The sequence below is a fragment of the Balaenoptera borealis genome, assembly GCF_965194805.1.
Source record: "Balaenoptera borealis genome assembly, chromosome: 13".
In the NCBI taxonomy this organism is placed as follows: domain Eukaryota; kingdom Metazoa; phylum Chordata; class Mammalia; order Artiodactyla; family Balaenopteridae; genus Balaenoptera; species Balaenoptera borealis.
This window is the reverse complement of record NC_138870.1, coordinates 46,832,526-46,853,479: the sequence shown is the minus strand read 5'-3', so window position 1 is coordinate 46,853,479 and position 20,954 is coordinate 46,832,526. Positions and strand designations below refer to the sequence as shown.

At 45.6% G+C, this 20,954-nt stretch overlaps 1 protein-coding gene and 1 long non-coding RNA gene across 5 annotated transcripts; one reads left to right on the top strand and one right to left on the bottom strand.

Annotated features, from left to right (window-relative positions):
- The first annotated feature begins 33 nt into the window (after window positions 1–33).
- On the top strand, window positions 34–1,956 carry LOC309609535. The gene is made up of 2 exons (XR_014233475.1): window positions 34–138; window positions 250–1,956. It is a non-coding gene; the product is annotated as an uncharacterized lncRNA (long non-coding RNA).
- Window positions 1,721–20,072, bottom strand: RAB5B (RAB5B, member RAS oncogene family). Of its 4 annotated transcripts, none has more exons than XM_082351104.1 (7): window positions 19,942–20,037; window positions 8,831–8,950; window positions 7,754–8,016; window positions 5,705–5,856; window positions 5,301–5,423; window positions 4,643–4,736; window positions 1,721–4,320 (listed from the first exon to the last, which is right to left on the bottom strand). In XM_082351104.1, the coding sequence occupies exons 3-7, from the start codon at window positions 7,914–7,916 to the stop codon at window positions 4,205–4,207; spliced, it is 648 nt and encodes a 215-aa protein (XP_082207230.1). In that variant the 5' UTR covers window positions 7,917–8,016; window positions 8,831–8,950; window positions 19,942–20,037; the 3' UTR covers window positions 1,721–4,204. The 4 variants fall into 4 exon arrangements, with proteins under 4 accessions (XP_082207230.1, XP_082207231.1, XP_082207229.1 ...); XM_082351105.1 differs by lacking the exon at window positions 8,831–8,950 and adding an exon at window positions 18,647–18,707 and having other exon boundaries at window positions 19,942–20,029; XM_082351103.1 differs by lacking the exon at window positions 8,831–8,950 and having other exon boundaries at window positions 19,942–20,072.
- Between the last annotated feature and the right edge of the window lie 882 nt (window positions 20,073–20,954).

Sequence of the window (20,954 nt, the reverse complement as noted above, 5' to 3'; positions counted from 1 at the left end):
GATGTCCGGAACCCGGGCAGTGGAAGGTGATGAGGACTCCAAAGGTTGGGCTGAGAGATGTCCCCGCCCCGCCCCACCAGCTGAGACACAAGGTGCTTTCACTAGAGGCCTCGGGATCCAGCCGGCTTTCTCCCGGTGGTGAGCTCCGCCTCTAACCTATTTTTTGACAAACGCCTGTGTTGCAACTACAACAGTCCTGTTTGCCTTTTAGAGAAAACAAGATCAAGCGCTCAATTCTTTTATGTCCAGGAATGAGAGCAGAAATGGGGCCTAAAATGGTGGTTCAAAGCCTTCGAGATCCCTTGGACCAGCTGCATTTCTCCTCAAATTATAGAACCAACACTAAATAGACATCTTTTTAATTTTGCTTAGTTGTCAATTTCTTTTAAAAAGTCGTCACTTGATGACATTTTAACGCCCAAAGTAGGAAGATTATAACTGCTCATATCAGAATAAAGGATACTAACAGAAATTGTTTGCTATTACCCTTTTATCATTTGGTGTGGGAGTGAAAACTTGTCATTGGCTAGCTGTGGACCCGGGGCAAACGTATCCACACTGCCCTCTAGAGACTAGAAGGTTGAGTTACAACCTTACTTTAAGTGAAGATCATTTCCCCTTTCTGCTTTCCTAAACTGAACTAGAAGAGCTTTTACTAGGAATGAAGAAGCCTTGGGGGGAGTCCTAAGAGATACACAGTAAGGGAAACTGACAGTGAAAAGGTGATTTTGGCTCTAAGGTTTTTGGAAAAAGAAAGATTCCCAACTCAACTGTGTACAATTAAATCATCGGAGAAGCCTGATGCCCAACCTATCCTACCCAGGATACAGAGAAGTCAGTTAAGGACTGCCTGAAGCCATGGGATGAGACTTCTGCCCAGTAAGTGTCACCCTACATAAAGCCACACACATGCTTTATATAATTGACCTTTAAATCTCAAATTTTCTTCATTTTACAGAAGAAACTGAGGCAGAAAGCAGCTAAGTAACTTGATCAAGGCCACAGCTGGTAAACTGTCAGAGATGGGACTGAATTCCAGGCTCTGTCTTTCCTGTCCTTCAGATTCTTTGGAATTCAAATCTCCACCTGCAACCATACCTAATCTTTTCTCTGTATCATTCCCCCCCACCCACTTCCACTTAGACTGTGAGGGACTGAGGGCTTCAAGTACAGCAAGAAACGAGCAGAATTTCCTGTTGAAATTTTCCTGTTGGGGTAGAAGCCACATGATCAATCAATAATGTTAACTCAGTGATTTTTAAAAAACTTTCTTAAGTCATGGACCCCTCTGAGATACTAATTAAGGCAGTGGGCCCTCTCCCTAGAAAGCTGCACATAGATATTTGCATAATACTTCGAAGTATTCACAAATACCACCTCTCCCTCCAATCTCATCAATTGTCTGCCCAGAGGTCCATAGACCACCACCCCCTTCCATGTATACAATGTTAGGATGGCCTAAAAAAATAAGCTAGGGACAGATTTGGTGAGCTCTCTAGTGGCCTGGGAACAGGGGTGATTAAACAGCAATAAAGGGGCTATTCTCCAAATTGGGTTATCTCACTATTCAAGAAAATATTAATGAGAATAAGGAGGTACCAGGATGCAAGGGAGGGTGTGTTTCTGATTCAATAAAACATTACTGGGTTGCCTTCCAAATTTCTGGTAACAGACAGAGAAATAGCAAAAAAAAAAAAAAAAAGAAGAAGCAACACTCCAATACACTTTTTTTTTGTCCTTTTTTACTTACATTAAATACATTGGTAAATCAGCAGTCGCATTCTGTTACCACGATTGTTATGTTGGGAGAGGAAGAAAGGGGAAAAAAGGCAAATACTTTCTTAGAAGCAAAAAAAAAAAAAAAAAAAAAAATCAGAAGAAAAAAATGAAGAGCTGGGAAATAAAAACTAAGATTCCCTAAGCCCAACAGAGCTCAAAGGAAAGCAGAAGAGCTAATAGGAAGTAGAAGGAAGGCAGCAGATAGGCCCAGAAGCTAAGGCCAATCCTGTTCCTAAGGGGGTCAGGGGACGGGAGAAGAAGCCTGGAGAAATGGTTTCCCAGCCCCAAGGCAATGAAACATCTTCACTACTGCTCCATGGGGAAAACTACACAGAGAAAGAACTTCATTTCTAAGAAACTTAAGAGAGCCATCGTAGTTCTTCCACTTGTAAGGATGCACTGGCTGCTCTGGGGGGCTAGTGGGTGCTGGGAAAAGGAGGGGAAAATGTGTATGTGTTTCAGGGCCACGGGAACTAAGGCTGCCCCTGGTAAAGGAAGGGAATTTAGGTGTAAGTGGAAGAACCTAAGCTGGGTCCTTCAGAATCTCAGCTTCATGGATTTCTCAGCTTCTCTGGGACAGAAGGCAGTCTGCAAGCCAAAAGGGCAGAAAGGTTCCAATCCTAGGTCACTATGGCCTCTCCTATCTTATTTCCCCCAATCTCCTCAAAACCCTGGGCTAGAACAAGAAGGGATTTAGAGTTCTCTCTTGCCTTGATGGCTTCCCAAAGACATCTTAAAATACCTGATGAGGGATGTGAAGAGAGACTAGAGATTTAGAAAGGCCCAACGTCCTCTGGTGATGTGAGACAGTTGTGAGGTACCTTCAGTGCCAGTCGTTCCCTGTCCACAGGAACAGGTGTTATGATATTAGGGGGCCACAAGTAGGCCTCTGTGGTACTACCCCCCTAGCGGTACGTGGATTAAACCACTGGTTGCATGGGGGATGGGTTTGGGGGGTAAGCATGGAGGGACCAAACTGAAGATACTAACAAAGGAGAAAAGAAATAGGGCCTGATGGGAGGTGGGGGGCAGAACAGACTGTACAGTGGGAATAGAGATCATACCTATTTACAGGGAAGTAGAAAAGACATGGTAATGGGTGGATCAAATTGAATGGGAACCCTGGGAAAGGACAGAAAACTCCTCCCTCTTGCTGACTCCTCTTCACTCCCCTACAACGGCCTATGCTATCCTGAGACTGCTCTCCAGTTGCTCAGTTAACTCCTCAGGAAAGGTAAACCTATACCCAAGAGTTAGGCTGGCAAGAATATAGATGAAGTAAGAATCAGAGTTGGAGGAAGCTAGCAGTGGAGATTGGGCTTGAGTAGCTGCCACCGGTACTGTTCTCTACAGCCCCTCCCCAAACCTCATATACACCTCGGATTCCACTTAATTAAAAAGTTAAGAGGGCAGGTAAATCAATCAAAACCCCCATAAAACAAGTATCACAACTGAACTACCATCAATTAAAGTGCAAACTGCAGGGGGATATCGTGGCTGGGGCTGAGGCCATCTGAAGGCCAGAGAGAAAAAAATGCATATGTGTAAGTCAGAGGATGGGTGTCAGAAACTGGTCCCTCCTCCATTTAGATCACAGCAGAGCCAAAGATGCAGGCAACCAGTGAAGATTCTTTGGAGGACTCTGGGGTCCAGAATCTCCCCCACTATGGGGGAGAAGCTACCTAAGAGGCTGGGTGAGGGGAAAGTAAGCCTTAGAAGAGTTCCTGAGCCACAGATGACACTGCATCTCCACCTCTTCCACCTCGGCCCAGTTAGCTAACAAGACTCCAACCTGGTGCCTGACAGCTTGCCTTCCCATTCTCACCTCTACCTAGAAACACCCTCCACAAGGCCAACTCAGTGTTTTCAAATATGAGAAACTCCAACCAAATAAAAACAAAAAGGAAATGTTTCCTTACTCCCCCCTGCTCTGAGCCTTACTTTCCCCCAGGGTCCTCAATGTGACTGAACTGGAAACCTCCTTCCTCACTTCCTGGGTTCACTACCTTCTCCATCCTGGGGAGAGGAAGAAAAGGGGATCAAGAAGAGAGACTGACCAAAAGCAGAAGGGGAAAGGGCAGGAGACAAAAAAGAGTTTTCTGAAAAAATGGGGAGGAGGAGGAAAGATAAGTAGGTCACTGTCTTGCACCTATAATACAAAGTGAAGAAAGTTTGTTTTGGAAGGTAAGTCCTGGGGGATCTGACCCCCAAGCCCCCGAGCAGGGGTAGGAGGCCAGTGGCAACAGCTGCCTGGTGTTGTTGCTGAAGCGTTAAAAAGTGCCATGACGGAGCTGTCAAGAGGCAGCCCTTGGGAGCCAGGGCCCAGTGTGCTGTTACCGTAGGGGCTGTGTGCTGAGCGGTGGGGATGGAGGTTATTTCTGAGCTCTCGTGCTAGCTCCATACTTGTTTGCCGCTAGCCACCCCCTCAGTTGCTACAACACTGGCTCTTGTTCTGCTGGGACTGCTCATGGAGATCCACACCCCGGCTTCGGCCTGCTGCACCCCCCAGATTCTGGGGTTCACTCTTTGGCAACTTCTTAGCTAGAGATAAAAACAGAAGGGAACAAAAAAGTATGGTAGATTTTACTCATCCCCCCAGAAAAAGACTATTGGGGGAAAGGGGAAATGCGAGAGACTAAAAGAACGTTCCGAAGAGGGGAGGTTTCATTGTAAACTACATTGAAGATGAGGGGGCTCAAAATGCAGCCAAAGGATGGAGGTCACAATGGAAAGTTAAGGTATCTCCACACCTAAAGTTTTCATAAGAGGAGACGCTCCCATTTATCCTTATGACTTGGGTTAGTCATCTTGCCTGGAGGCAAGGGAAAAAACACAGGAAGACCTCAGGCTGCTCTGACCTTACCTATTGCCAGGAAGAGATCGTTCACGTTCATAGCTGTCTTGGCTGAAGTCTCCATAAACAATAAGCTGTTGTCATCTGCATACGCCTGGGCCTCCTGCAAGGGGTGGGGTGTACTGGGACTCAGACTGTAGGGCAGGAACAAGTACTGCCTTTCCACTCCCATGTAGCACCAGAGCTAGACAATATCCTAGGTTCCCTCCCCTTAACTGCCCCTCTGAGCCAGCTAGCCCTGGACCCATATTTTGGAGATGACTCCCTCAAGGGATGACCCATGGTCTAGACCACTTAATCCAACAAACAGATGTCAGGAATCTTAATTACTGGGGAGGAGGTAAGTTGGTTGGGGGCTTTTGGGTTCTGACACTTGAGTATCCCTTACCTCAAATTCAACTGCTCCCTCCTTCCTCTTTTCATACTGGTACCCCCACAGCTGGTACTGGTACTTCCCTACCCCTCTGCTCTGGAATTTTCTTCTGACTCCTCTAAAATCTCCTGGCTGGCATTAGGGTCACAGTGTTGCTGTATTTAACTTGGTGCAGAACTGGGGAATGAGATGATGAATGTCCTCAGATGAGATTTTCAGAAAGGGCAGGTTTGGAAAAAAGAGGTCCCAAGCACAGAGGGAGTGTGTCAGAGAGGGACTCTGTGGCCATCTTACTTCGTACTCCACCATGCGCTTGTTGGCCAGGTCAGCTTTGTTCCCCGCCAGGGCAATAACGATGCTAGGACTGGCCTGTCGCTGTAGTTCCTTTACCCATGTCTTTGCTCGGGCGAAGGTTTCCTAGGAGAAAACAAGGATGAGAATGAGTAGGCTGGCTCATTCAGCCTACTGACTGCCAATCCAGGCCCATCAACTTCAAAGCCCAGTCTCAAAACTCACCTCTTCTAAGCAGCCTTCACTCACTGAAACCACCTGTCTCTGGTAATTCATTACCTCTGTCTTCTCAGCACTTGGAAGCATAATCTGTATTCTTATTTGCTATTTCAAGAACAAGTTTTCTCTCCCCCACCTATTTTAATTACTATAAATAAAAGCAAGGACAATCTTCTCAGCCCACTTACCTGATTAGTAATGTCATAAACCACAATTGCAGCTTGGGCACCTCTGTAGTACATGGGGGCCAAGCTATGGTATCGCTCCTGCCCAGCTGTGTCCCAGATCTCAAACTTGACTGTTGTGTCATCTAGACAAACCGACTGGGTGAGGAAGGCCGCTATGAATGAGAGAACAGAGAAGTTGTTGTAAGTGGGAGGATGTATGGGAACATCCTACCCTTCTTCAAAATCTCTCTACTCTCGGTCTAAGATAAGTCACCACCCAGGCCATTCAGCTACAGGAAAGGTTTAGCATTCTCCTCCTTACACACAAGAAAGGTTTAGCATTTTCCTTCAGATCTTGGAACCAGAATTAAGCCTGCTCTTGGCTAAGTCCTCCCTGCCACAAGTTTCTCTAGCTAAGGAATGGGGGAACATCGTAAACTCTGAGGGACAGAAAGAACTGGCACTTATACCAGAGTCATCCCTCTTCTAACCAAAACACAGGAGTAAGAGACAATGACGGAGATAATAAGCTTCAGATAAAAGTCACATCAAGAACTGATTAGACAGGGACTTCCCTGGTGGCGCAGCGGTCCGCCTGCCAATGCAGGGGACACGGGTTCAAGCCCTGGTCCGGGAAGATCCCACATGCCACGGAGCAACTAAGCCCGTGTGCCACAACTACTGAGCCCGCGCTTTAGAGCCCGTGAGCCACAACAACTGAGCCCGCATGCCACAACTACTGAAGCTCATGCGCCTAGAGCCCGTGCTCTGCAACAAGCGAAGCCACTGCAGTGAGAAGCCCGCGCACCACAACAAAGAGTAGCCCCCGCTCACCGCAACTAGAGAAAGCCTGCATGCAGGAATGAAGACCCAACACAGCCAAAAATAAATAAATAAAATAAATAAATTAAAAAAAAAAAGAGAACTGATTAGACGATTTTAAAGTCTGTTGTTAGGTCCCACCATTATCAGTATTATTTGGCTGTTACTTTTTCATATTACCTCTGCTGGTCCAAGAACACATTTCCAAGGTGACTTGGAAATAAGTCACCCCCCCCCCAATAAAAGTGGGGAAGGAGTTAACATGGGAGTTCTCATAAAAGACCCTTTATTAAATTACCACCCTATTTTGGGGTAGTGGCAAAGAGAAGGTAGCGAAGGTGGGAAAGGCAGATTCCTTTATCTTTTGTATTTAGTTCTAACCTCTATTTTACCAGATATGTGCATCAGGATCAGCTAAGGAGCTTTTCCAAACATACATGTCTATACTGCCACCAACCTCACCCTACCTCCAATACTAATCAGTAGATCTAGGGTAGGGCCCAAGCATGCATAGAATGAAAATGCTCCCCAGGTGATTCTGATGTACATCTTTGATTATGAGCCACTGCCCCAAACCAACCCTGTTCAAGATGACACTCAACTGAACTTCACTGGCATTAAGATGAGAGTGGGGGCTTCCCTCGTGGCGCAGTGGTTAAGAATCCGCCTGCCAGTGCAGGGGACACAGGTTCAAGCCCTGGTCCGGGAAGGTCCCACATGCCGCGGAGCAACTAAGCCTGTGTGCCATAACTACTGAGCCTGCGCTCTAGAGCCTGCGAGCCACAACTACTGAGCCCACGTGCCACAACTACTGAAGCCTGCGCGCCTAGAGCCCGTGGTCCTCAACGAGAGAAGCCACTGCAATGCGAAGCCCGCACACCGCAACAAAGAGTAGTAGCCCCTGCGCACAGCAACGAAGACTCAATGCAGCCAAAAATAAACAAACAACTAACTAAATAAATAAATTAAAAAAAAAAAAAAAAAAGATGAGAGTGGGAGGAGGAAGAAAACAGACAGATAAAAAAATTAGTGGTTTTCTTGGTGCTCAAAGGCCAACCTTTCTAACTTTCTTCTAGGAAGTAAGAGGATGAACATAGACCTGCTTTTGGGCATTATGGCAATTTTTTTTGTTTCTTAAAGGATTTCCATTCCAGGGAGCTAAGAGGGCCAGCTCCACAAACAGATCCCTAGATCTCCCTTCAAAAGCCCTTCTAAGCATTGAACCTCTTCTCTCCCTGAAGTACTCACCTCCAATGGTGCTCTCCTGGTACTCGTGGAACTGCCCTTTGACAAAACGTAATACCAGGCTAGACTTCCCCACTGCAGATTCACCCAGCAGGACCAATTTGAACTGGCATATTTTGCTGGCCTGGGGCTGCCCATTGGGCCTGGCTGTGCTTCTGCTAGTCATAGCTAGATTATCAGAGTGGGAAAGGGTAGAGGGAGGGGGATGCCACAAAGCGGCGGAGGGGGGAGGGGGGAGGGGAGGGGACTTCCAGGCTTCAACAGTCCTGCAAGAAAAAAAGGAGGTAAAATTAAACACAGGGCCATTACAGCTGCAATCACTTTTTAGAGAAAGGACAGAATCTCTTCATTTCTTTGCTCATATGAGGACTTAACTCTTACAATCACCCACCATTAAAAGGTTACACCACTGAGAGGGTCCCAGGCACCTGACACTCACTGGTAAGAGTGAGGAGCAATAAAATAAGAATTGCATCTGAAGTAGAGTGTGCTGAAATGGAGACTGAAAACCATGTGAGAGTAGTTTTTAATCTCCCAATCATTCCCCACCAGGTCTTCAAAGAACAGCATATTGATCAACTTTTAGTTGGCCCGAAGAGCACCCAGATCCACCCAAAAGTACCCTAAATCCTACTATCTCCTTGGTGTCCTGGTGCTGTCCTTTTTTTACCCCCTCTTTTTTCTAGCTTTCAAAATGAGAAATTCACTCTAGGGGTATGGGATAACAGTCACCCATCCTAAGAATAGAGGGATAGCTTCTGGTTCTATATCCTTCTTACACGACCATTTCTGAAAATTGACATTTCTGAAAATATAACCAAGGTCCAATGATCAGAAAATCCATCCTTTCTCATTTCTGGTCAAAGGTAATAGAGAAACAGACCACATTCAGTATTAACTCTTTCACTTTTCTTCTGCCACCTCTCCAAGTCTGAAAATCTATCAAGTCTGAGTCAGTAGGCTTGACTTACTCTCAACTTGCAGCTGTCTTCCTGGTGCCTAGGGATTAGACTACCCTCCACACTGAAAGGGCCTAACAGCTGTAGCCCTCCAAGTTAGAGGCAGAGAAAGAAGGTGTACCTTCTAAACACATGCGGGAATCTCCAGTAGATGGTATAGGGGATAAGTCTTCAAGCAATAAATACTTGATGAAAGAATAAAACTGAACCACCTTCTCTACCTTCCAAGCGGCTAGGAAAGCTGGTGGTGGAGGAAGAGACAGACAGAGAGAGAAAGTTGGGACTCTGAATGTCCAGTCACCCAAACCTGAATATATTTCATCATCCTGACTCTGACGGGAAAGGAATTGTGAGATTCAAAGAAGTGTTAGCGGGGCTTCCCTGGTGGCGCAGTGGTTGAGAATCTGCCTGCCAATGCAGGGGACATGGGTTCAAGCCCTGGTCTGGGAAGATCCCACATGCCGCGGAGCAACTAGGCCCGTGAGCCACAACTACTGAGCCTGCGCGTCTGGATCCTGTGCTCCGCAACAAGAGAGGCCACAACAGTGAGAGGCCCGCGCACCGTGATGAAGAGCGGCCCCCGCTTGCCGCAACTAGGGAAAGCCCTCGCACAGAAACGAAGACCCAACACAACCAAAAATAAAAATAAATAAATAAATAAATAACTAAAAAAAAAGAAGTGTTAGCATGATCACAGCATGTAAACCTAACCCCAAAACCTAAGCATTGCTTGGATTATACTTTGCTTGTTCAAATTAAATCTTTCCCTTCTCCAAGGTTGATTCTAGTGACTCCATAAACATCATACTCTGTGACATATACGGGGAAACATTATTTTTTCACTATAGCAAATTGCTTTGGGATCAAATCAGGGTTAAAAATATCTGCAATCCTAGTAAAGACAGAAAAGACAGAAAAACCATACAGGAGGAGGTGTAGAGGAACAAAGGCTGTGGAGTCCAATTCACTGGATTTATTTTATAGTTCTGCTTACTAGCTTTAAATCTTTGGACAATTTACTAAATCTACCTGTGCATGTGTTTCCTCATCTGTAAAATGGGATAATAGCCTATGAGCAACTAATTCATAAGGTTGTTGTGAGGATTAAATGAGATAATACATACAAAGAACTCAAATAAACATTTGACAAAAAGTGCTATATCAGGGGCTTCCCTGGTGGCGCAGTGGTTGAGAATCTGCCTGCCAATGCAGGGGACACGGGTTCAAGCCCTGGTCTGGGAAGATCCCACATGCCACGGAGCAACTAGGCCCGTGAGCCACAATTACTGAGCCTGCGCGTCTGGAGCCTTTGCTCCGCAACAAGAGAGGTCATGATAATGAGAGGCCCGCCCACCGCGATGAAGAGTGGCCCCCACTTGCCGCAACTAGAGAAAGCCCTCGCACAGAAACGAAGACCCAACACAGCCATAAATAAATAAATAAATAAATAAATAAATAAACAAACAAACCCAAAGTTAAAAAAAAAAGTGCTATATCAATGAATATTAAGCTATTAATCATTATTAATATGACATCAAGAAAATTGCCTGAGCCTTACCTTCCACCTTTTTTTTTTTTAATTTATTTATTTAATTTATGTATTATTTTTGGCTGTGTTGGACCCTCGTTGCTGTGTGCGGGCCTTCTCTAGTTGCAGCAAGCGGGGCTTCTCTTGTTGCGGAGCACAGGGTCCAGGCGTGCAGGCTTCAGTAGTTGTGGCACACGTGCTCAGCAGTTGTGGTGCATGGGCTTAGCTGCTGCGAGGCATGTGGGATCTTCCCGGACCAGGGCTCGAACCCGTGTCCCCTGCATTGGTAGGCGGATTCCCAACCACTGAGCCACCAGGGAAGCTCCCACCTTTATAAAATGGAAAAAATACCTACCTCATAGAGTAGCCCTGAGGATTAAGTGAAAAATTTAACATAGTGTTAATGAATAGTAAGACAGGTATTGTTGGGCTTCCCTGGTGGCGCGGTGGTTGAGAATCTGCCTGCCAATGCAGGGGACACGGGTTTGAACCCTGGTCTGGGAAGATCCCACATGCCGCGGAGCAACTAGGCCTGTGAGCCACAACTACTGAGCCTGCGCTTCTGGAGCCTGTGCTCCCAACAAGAGAGGCCGCGATAGTGAGAGGCCCACGCACCGCGATGAAGAGTGGCCCCCCGTTGCCGCAACTAGAGAAAGCCCTTGCACAGAAACGAAGACCCAACACAACCAAAAATAAGTAAAAATTAAAAAATAAATAAAAATTAAAAAATAAAAAATAAAAGAAACTGCCAAAGTGTTTAAAAAAAAAAAAAGACAGGTATTGTTATTTAGTGACCCTGATTCACAGAAAAGATCAATTTAATATATCTCAATATTAGTTGTTATCAATATATGCCTAAAGAGCAGCCATGATATGAAAGAGGTAGAGAAAAAAAACAGGAAAAAAAATGTGTAAAGAGGAAGTTAACGGAGAAATGAGATTGAAATGAGAACCCAGAAAAGTCCCAAAGTAGACCAGATTAAGACAGAGGACTGCAAGAAATTACTCTGATCCTACTGGGTATTTTGTAGTCCCCTAGGCCACGGAGTCCCAAGAATCCAGATATACATACATGTGCCACTTTGTGATGAAGTTTTCACTGGTCTGTGATGAAATGATTAAATAAAAATGATATAGCAAAAAAAAAAAGAAAAAAAAAATGATATAGCAAGTTCTTCATAAAGCTAAATTTATTCATTTTAGGAGTATCCTTTATAACAAGATTTCTAACTTACGTTTTTTGTATCAGTTTTCCCTCAAAGGTAAATATGTATTTTTTGCATGGATAAACCTCTAAGACCTATTGTTAAGTTAAAAAAAAAAAGTTAGAGAACAAAACATGTGGTTGATCCTATTTCTGTAAAACAAAGCAACATTCTGCAGAGAAAAAGGTATGGAAAGGTACACACTCATCTGTTAACAGTGGTTACCTCCCTCTAAGGAGAGTGGGATTGAGGAAAACGGTATGAGAAGGACTCAGGTTTTTTCATTCCACATAATTCTTTCTTTTTTTAACAGGAAATATATTTTTTTAAAGTTTCCTACATAATTTTTTTAAATATTGCTTTTTTTAAAAAAAAATTACAAATAATGGTGTTGATAGGCAGTAGTAAGCTTTCTAAATATACTTATGTGGAAAAATAGAAACCCCCAAATTTAAATTAATTGGTCCATTAAATCCAAAATTCTGGGAACCAGTACTGCAAAAATCAGTATTAATTAGCTTCTTAACCACTAGTCACAGTTCTTTAGCTCTTTTCATCCTCAAACCTTTAGAGCAGTGTTTCTCAAACTGTGGGCTGTAAGCCAATAGTGACCTTGAAATCACTTGCTGGATCATGATCAGTATATTTAAAAGTAAAGAAAAAAGAAAAAGAAAAAAATCAAGTGGATTGCAAATAATAAGCATGAGAATAATTTTGTGAAAATGTTTCACTTGTGGGTGTATGTACATACACTGAATTATGATGTAAAAAAAATTTTTTTTTAATGAGCCACAGTCAAAAAAAGTTTAATAAACACTGCTTTGGAGAGACCTGAAACTGAAAGATGGGTTAGTAGGAAATCTAGTCTCCGGCCAGCCTAAAAAAGCACTTCCAGGTGAAATTAAGAAGAGGGTTTAATATAGCTCTCCAGGAGTCAGAGGTTCTCCAACCCTGCTACTAAAGTTATGGAGCAATTATGAAAATGGAAAGTTAAAGTCGACAGAGGCAGTCCTGCACAGTGGTAAGGGCTTTGGAATCAGGCAAGCCTCAGTTTTATTCTCTGCTTTGCCAATTAACCCACTGTGATCTTAGGCCACTCACTCCCTTTGCCTTTCTAAGCTTCAGTTTCCTTATCTATGAGGATCTGGGGTTGGGATAGGGAGGATAATAGGTGAAAGTAGTAAAAGGCAGAAACTGAATTCAATTCCAAAGTTCTGGGTACATTTAAGAAATGTGTTTCTCTTAGGGCTTCTCAGCATCTGCAAGAATTATTTTTAAAAACACATTTACGTGGTACTTCATATACATTGTTTCATAGGAAAAGAGGATAGGCCATCATAACTACACTTTACAACAGAAAACAGATGACACAATAGGGAAAAAAACCTCTACAGATCATAAGCTGATCAAGTTTCCTTTAGGTTGACACACATACACTATATTCTTAAAAAACAACAGAAAGGGGGCTTCCCTGGTGGCGCAGTGGTTGAGAATCTGCCTGCCAATGCGGGGGACACGGGTTCGAGCCCTGGTCTGGGAAGATCCCACATGCCGTGGAGCAACTGGGCCCGTGAGCCACAATTACTGAGCCTGCGCGTCTGGAGCCTGTGCTCCGCAACGAGAGAGGCCGCGATACTGAGAGGCCCGCGCACCGCGATGAAGAGTGGCCCCCGCTTGCCACAGCTGGAGAAAGCCCTGGCACAGAAACGAAGACCCAACACAGCCATAAATAAAATAAATAAATAAATAAAACAACAGAAAAAGTTACTAGATTCTTCAACTTACTCCCTCACATTTCAAAGCATGTGATCCAAGGGGCAGAACACTAAGTTAGAGTGGACTGAATTCTCATCAGCAGACACGTCTCTCTAGGCCTGGGAAAACAGTAGGGAGTTGGAGAAGTGTGAAGATAGGAAACAGTTGGGAATTCCCTGGCGGTCCAGTGGTTAGGACTCCGCGCTTTCATTGCTGTGGCCCGGGTTCAACCTGCAAGCAGCGCGGCACGGCCAAAAAAAAAAAAAAAAAAAGGAAACAGTCACAGTCACAGACACACGGGTTGGTCACTAACCCCCACAGATAAGTCAAGCCAGAGCCAATCAGCAAACTTTATTGAACTGTCAGAGATTAGTAACTATGGTGTTAGAAAAGACTATCTCCCACTCCAATGTTTCAGCTCAAGAATATGTCCTACCCTCTCTGTTCACAGTAATTGATGGGCGGCCCATCTCTGTGCCTTGATCTTTAATCCCAACATGTTAATAAGGGTATCATGTTTCTTATGCAATAGCTAGACTCTCAAAAGATCAGGGGTACAGAAATGGAATAATACATATAAGATTCAATTGATTTCTCCACTATTCTAGCGGTGATTTTTTTGCTAACAGTTGACAGTGGGCAAATGATCCATCCAAAGGCAAAAAATAAATCACAGCCAACCAGTCAAGTGGGGTGATGATTATTACCTTCAAACCTGAGGCAAAAAAAGGGAGAAGGTTTTTCTTCCCTTCAAAACTTTCAGTTCAGGGCTTCCCTGGTGGCGCAGTGGTTGAGAGTCTGCCTGCTGATGCGGGGGACACGGGTTCGAGCCCTGGTCTGGGAAGGTCCCACATGCCGCGGAGCAACTGGGCCCAGGAGCCACAACTACTGAGCCTGTGCGTCTGGAGCCTGTGCTCCGCAACAAGAGAGGCCGCGATAGTGAGAGGGCCGCGATAGTGAGAGGCCCGCGCGTCGCAATGAAGAGTGGCCCCCGCTTGCCGCAACTAGAGAGAGCCCTCGCACAGAAACGAAGACCCAACACAGCCAAAAATAAATAAATAAATAAGTTAAAAAAAATATATTCCAAGCTTTAAAAAAAAAAAAAAAAAAACTTCCAGTTCACATGAGATGACAACTTCCCTCAGAAGTGCAGCCCCACAAGAATGGCTTATCAAATGACCATTAACTGGGCTTCCCTGGTGGTGCAGTGGTTAAGAATAGGCCTGCCAATGCAGGGGACACGGGTTCAAGCCCTGGCCCGGGAAGATCCCACATGCCGCGGAGCAACTAAGCCTGTGCGCCACAACTACTGAGCCTGCGCTCTAGAGCCCGCACGCCACAACTACTGAGCCCACGTACTGCAACTACCAAAGCCCATGCACCTAGAGCCCGTGCTCCGCAACAAGAGAAGCCATTGCAATGAGAGGCCCACGAGCCACAACGAAGAGTAGCCCCCGCTCGACGCAACTACAGAAAGCCGGCGTGCAGCAACGAAGACTCAACGCAGCCAAAAATAAATAAATAAAATAAATAAATTTATATATTAAAAAAAAGACCATTAACTAAGGAGGATTAAGGCATGACCATGTCATCAGTCTATTGGGGAAGGGAGAGGTGGAGGATGAGGGGCAAGTTCTTTAGTGTGAGCAGCTCTCCCAGCAGCACAGGGAAATATGAATAGGAAAGGTTTCTTAGGGACTTCCCTGGCGGTCCAGTGGTTAAGACTCTGAGCTTCCACTGCAGGGGGCACAGGTTCGACCACTGGTTGGGGAACTAAGATCCCGAAAGCTGTGTGGCCAAAAAAAAAAAAAAAGGAAAGGTTTCTTAGCCTGCCGAAACCTGAGGAATGGAGTCTGCCTAGGGCAAGACTCCATTCCTCAGATTCCTTCCCATTTGGTAGCTTTGGGTTCCTATGCCAACTACATATGAAGCCTCCAGAAGTCTGTCATCTACCAATAGAGACTGAGTTCAAGGCACAGAGCCACTGGAGTCTAGCCCCCTCCCAAATGTTAGCCCTGTAAGTTCAGTTTGCCAGATAAGAGGCAGTTTAGAGGTCATCTAGTCCAGTCTATATTTTACAGAGAGGAAACTAAGGCAAATAAAATCAACCAGCTTGCCAGGAGTTGTCACACAGCCAGCTTTCACACAACTGCTTAGTAGCAAGTCTCCTTCTAGCAAGTACTCTCAGCCAGGTCCTCCTGCTCCTGTTATACCACTATACCTCTTCAGGAAGCAGGAGATGCTGAACTCTGAACTGAAATCCAAAGAAGGCACCAGGACAGGAACAAGAGCTTAGATTGGATAGTTTCTGCTTCTATTCAGTTTAGATAAGTACTTCCTTTGGGACTGAAAACAAGTTAGGAAGGCCCAGGCCTTCGCTGGGAACTGGAATCTACTCCCATATCCTTTTGACAGAAGGACTCACTCATTACTGTGCTTCTCTAAAAGGTCTTGACCAACCCCCACCAGGACAGCTGAAACAGAAGTAAATCAATGGAAGGTGCTAGGAAAGCAATGGTAATTTCTGCAGAATTCAATGGGCTGTGGGATTAATGCGAGATTTACTGAGCAGGGAAGACAGAGCAGAAGCCAGTAAACACCTTCAACTCTCCAACTTTGTTTAAACCCCAAATTACCAAAATCTTAAACTGAATTCCACTACCTGGCTCATTGTGTTGATCCAATGTTAACCAATGAGTCACAGGCTTAAATGAGAGTCCTTCCACTTCCCCCACCCTCTCCCTAAAAGCATTCTTATGTCTTATCAGCATGGTACTGCAAACTCCCTATTATTGACCTATGAAAGACTGGAATGCCTTTCTCCACTTTGTCTGCCTAGCAAACACCTAATGTGTCTTTTAAAGCCAAGCTCAAATGTCACCTTCTCTGTGAAACTGCATAATTACCCTCTCACCCTAGCAGAATTCGTCACTGCTTCCTCTAGGATCCCATAGTATTAAAACTGTATTCTTGGGAATTCCCTGGCTGTCCAGTGGTTAGGACTCAGTGCTTTCACTGCCAGGGCCCGGGTTCAATCCCTGGTTGGGGAACTAAGATCCCACAAGCCGTGTGGCACGGGCAAAAAACAAAAACAAACAAAAAAAACCCTGTATTCTTATCACAGCATTTATTACATTATTTGACTTAATTGTTTGTGTCTGTCTGCTCTGCTAAACTATGAACTTCTCAAAAAGTGTGACTATTTTTTATGTCATCTTGAATCTCCAGAGCAGAGCACAATGCCTGGTCCCTAGTAGCTGTTCATTAATTAAGGCCAAAGCAATCCTGCTTCCTTCCTCCATCTACTCCTCCCCTTCTGTGCCATCTGAATAGATTCTTACTCAGTTCCATTTGGGAATGTTCTTAAAAGGCCAGTTCTCCCTCTTGCCTCTTTGTGATCTCCCCTGGATGGAGGGGCCTCTTGGGACCCAGCCCACAAGGTACTGTTGCAACTCACATGGGCTAACTGCTTTTCCTGTCACCCGTTACTATGCCTCAGATGGCCTAATCACACCAAATATGCAGCCCTCCCACCGTTAACACTGAGGCAACTGTGGCTAAAAACAAAGTTCTCTGAATCTTCAGTGGATGTTAAATGTTCAAAAAACTTCGGGTCATTATCTCTATTAATTCCTGAACTTCAGAAACACAAGTTTAAAAAAAAAAAAAAAAAAACATACTACCACTCTAGCAAGGTACCCACTGCCCCTCAACAGAAACTACAACCTGGCCCAGAAATATGCACACACTTTGCTCACCTGGGTGGCTCCTTATTCAGCTCAGTTACTGGTCAGTCAGTGACTAAATCTTTCCTAAAACATTCTTGGGAAGTGGGAGTGTATTGTGTAGGGTTTTAAGGTATCCCTCCTCCAAGAAGGCTGTTGCGTTTCCTTATTTTAAATTCAACGTCTCACACTTTGGTTACTTTCCAACCTGAAATGCCTTAGGATTAGTGAGCAGGCTATACACTTGCTTCTCCTACCCCATGTCTCCTCATAAGTCAAATTCGTATCAATGCGCACACATGAGTAAACTATAAAAGGGCAATCCTTGCTCCTGGGCAAAGTAAGAGTTAGATGGGATGAGGTATGACTTCAAGGGCAATGGGAAAGTCCTCTTCTCCAAATATATTTTTGTAACTCCAGATCTATGTTTGAAATTCTATATTGATGATTTCCACTCCTTAGCTCCCTCTTTAAGAAGCAAAAACTCTTGGAAGAATTAATACTTTAAGTGACTTTTTGTTATTTACACCTTAATATGGAGCAATTCCAGATCATTTTTTGAAAGTAGGCTTTGATTAAGAAAGACAAGAAGGGATGTATAGAAGAAAGGGACAGGATATCATCAGGATGTAGGAAATGGCAAAGCTTAGTGAGGATTTAAAAAACAAACACACACATACACATCTACACAACTTTCTCTAGGACTGGCTTTGCAGGAGAGAAAATAAAAGCTCCTGGGGGGACAATAATCAAGGTTTCTGAGGGCACTGTATAAAGGCTGGGCACATCACAGGGCTTCTGAAGCCAGTAAGGACAAATTCAATTAATAAGGTGGTGTATAAAATGTCCCAGCTGTGCTGAGGTTTAGAGGAAAACCAATTTCAAAGCCAGAGAGATTTGGAAGCTTCTCATATCATTACAGAAAGACAGACACAGGGGCTCCTTAGGAGAACCATCATCTTCTTCTGGGATAATGAAGGGACAGTCACATAATCTGAACATGCAGAGACCATGAACCAGAAGATAGAAGTCTCAAATTCCTCACATTAGCACAGATGCCAACAATTCTCCCAAACAAAATCATTCACTTTAATGTTTCTTTCCTGCCCATAAAAGAGAAAGACGTTTTGGCCATCTATTTGGGCATTTCCTAGGATACCCAGTGCACAAGTGGGGTGTGTGCGTGTGTGTGTGCATGTGTGCGTAAGGATGTGAGGGATAACCCAGACTACAGCTCTCTGCTTGTCTGAATTTGATAAAAGCAAGACAAAATGAACTGTGAAAGGAGCACAATAAATAACAGAGTATGGTCCCAGAAGGGAAAACTGGAAAGAATGAGAAACCAGAGTTTGGTGGGAACATGAAAACAGAATTGCCTTTGGTGGCACATCCCCCAAAGTGAAGTAAGATTAGTCTAATCTACTGTCTCTTATCTCTGACCTTTCTGGATGAAATGAGTGAGGTATATGTGGGAGGATCTACACTTTTTACACTTCTATAAAACTTGAATATTTTAAAATATGTACTTATTACTTTTCTAATTAAGAAAAAATGTATTTATAAAATACAGTGGTATAAAAGGGAAAAAGGAGGAAGTATAATAAGGGAAAATCCAATAAGCTCCAATCTATGGAGGGGACTAAGGAGGTCAGTAGACCGTTAAAAATATCTGGGAGGAGGGGACCCCTATGTCTTAGAAATCCATCTTCCTTTTCTCTACTCACCTCCTTCCCCAAGTGCCTCTCTGTTTGACCCAACTTTTTAATAGCTCAGAAACCCGGGCTCCTGAAGAAGTAGACAAAGAACAGGGGTGATGCCAACCTTCTGGAATGGAATTTCTCACTCTTCCCCAAATCCCTTCCTCCGTGATATCACCTCATATTTCCAGGCTTGGTTCCACATAACCATTACCTGCCTGGGAAATACCCAAGCCTAAGTGCCACAAAAGTTTCACCAACTATGGTCGGGAGATCTCTGGATGGCTGGGGATCCCTAAGCCCAGTTCCAATGCAGAAAATGAGTCACTGATTCCCCACCTCTAGGTGAGAGATATGGTCTCCAGTATAGACCACATTATTAAGTAGGAAAGAAACGAACAAACATCCCCCAAATCTAACTTCTTAGCTTTTTCACAGGACATGAGAAACAGGAGGTTAGAAGAAACACAGAGGCTGCAGCCTAAACCAGCTCGAGGGAAAGTGCAGGGGCTGAGTCTGGAATAGCCAAGTCACAGAAAAAAAAGTTACTTTTGTCTTCATAGGCTACCCTGGGAGTACCAAAAAACTTCAAGTTGCCACATCTCCACACTAATGGGAACAAAAGCGTGATTACTCGCAAGCCCCAGAGCCTCCAGCCCACCCTTCAGCATTCCCAGAAGCTCCCATTACTGATGGGAGGCCCTGCTTCCACTGCCCCAGCTACCTGAGTCTTCTAGATTAGAAAAGCTTTCTTCGCTTGTCTCAGTTCTCCCGCACTGAACCCAAATCCCTCTCAGCTCAACTCTGGGGCACCCTAGTTATTTTTATAAGTCACTTTCCCTGAAAAGAATGCCTCTTACCCAGCTAAGAACCCTTCCCTGGCCCTTCCAATGAGACCTCTCGAGAGAGCCCCAGCCCCTTCCCCTCCGGGCCCGGGCGCCGAGTTTGACCCCTCCTCACCTCCGGGAGAATGGACTTACCTCACCCGCCGCCCAGTCCCTTTCCCCTAGTTCCTCCCTCTTCGGCGCCGCTCAATGAGGCCTGCCCCTGCCCGCACACGAGCCCCGGGCCTCCCGCGCCGGCCCCCAGCCCGGCCGCCAACACCACCCGGCCGCCTCCCCGACTCACCAACTTCGGGCTCCCAGCCCGCCCGGCCCCCTCCTCAGCGCCCCCATTAGGCCTGCCGGGGCCCGGCCCCCTTCTCCTTTCTCTGGTGGGCCACTCTAACCCTCGCGGAGGCCCAGACCCGCCTCTGCCCTCAGGCCGCACTCCTCTCCGGGGCGCCTCCGCCCCTGCCCTTGCGGGCTCCATCAACCCGGTACCTGGGGCTCCGTCTCCCCCGTCGGGCCCAAGCCTGTGTCGAACAGACAAACAGCTGCAGCTCAACCAAACCCTCCTGCCCCTCCTCCTCCTCCTCGCCCTGTGGCGGGGGCCCCAGCCAATTGCACGATTACCCGCCTACCATCAAGGGTGGGCTCTGCGCGTGCTAATCCGCCAATCCTCTGGAGAAAGGCGGTGCTCTCACCGACGTGTAAGAGCAGAGGATTGGACAGGCGGTACCCCAGACCAATACAGAGAGGGAAACTTTGAAGATGGACGAGGTGAGGAGCCACTAAAGAGCGAGCTCCCCGAGGTAGGGGGGCGGTACCCCGTTGACAGGCGTATACTCTAACCAGTAGCATCTCGACACCCTAATGACCCCGCCTTTTAACTCATAAACATCTAATCAGGTGAGCTATGGGGGCGGGTCAAAGTGAAACTTTAACCAGTACTGCGAAAATTCGGGACTTGAATGGCAGGCAAGGCGGGGTTGAAAGAGGCCTTAGGAAGGCGGCTACTGACCTTCGCCCCTCCCCTGGGATTTGGCGGGGCCTGCCTCTGGCGCCCCGCCTTCTATCACAAATTCGCGGGCGTGAAGGGAAATACCTCTCCTAGGGACCCGGAGCCTAGGAATTTAAGCAGCCCTCACGTCGGTGCTTCCTCCTTTTAGTGGGGCCCCAGAGCACAGGAATTTTGGGGATGGCCCGCGGCAGTCTGAGATGTTTTTTGGTGAGCTGAGACAATGGCAACCCCAAGAAGTGGTAGCTTGGGGAGGCTTTAGCCCCTGTATAATAATTTTTCATACAGACGATTGATATATTCTGAATCGCATGTAAATGTGAATAAGTATCTTTAGAAAACTTTGCTCTTTGTGATATGGAACAAAAAGAAAACAAGACGAGCTTACTGGGAAATGCAGCGTCAATGCGAATTACCTTGGAGCCCACTTCCAACCATACTGCTGCTCCTGAGCCCTAACATTGAAAATCTGGAACTGGAGCCTTGTGTGTATGTG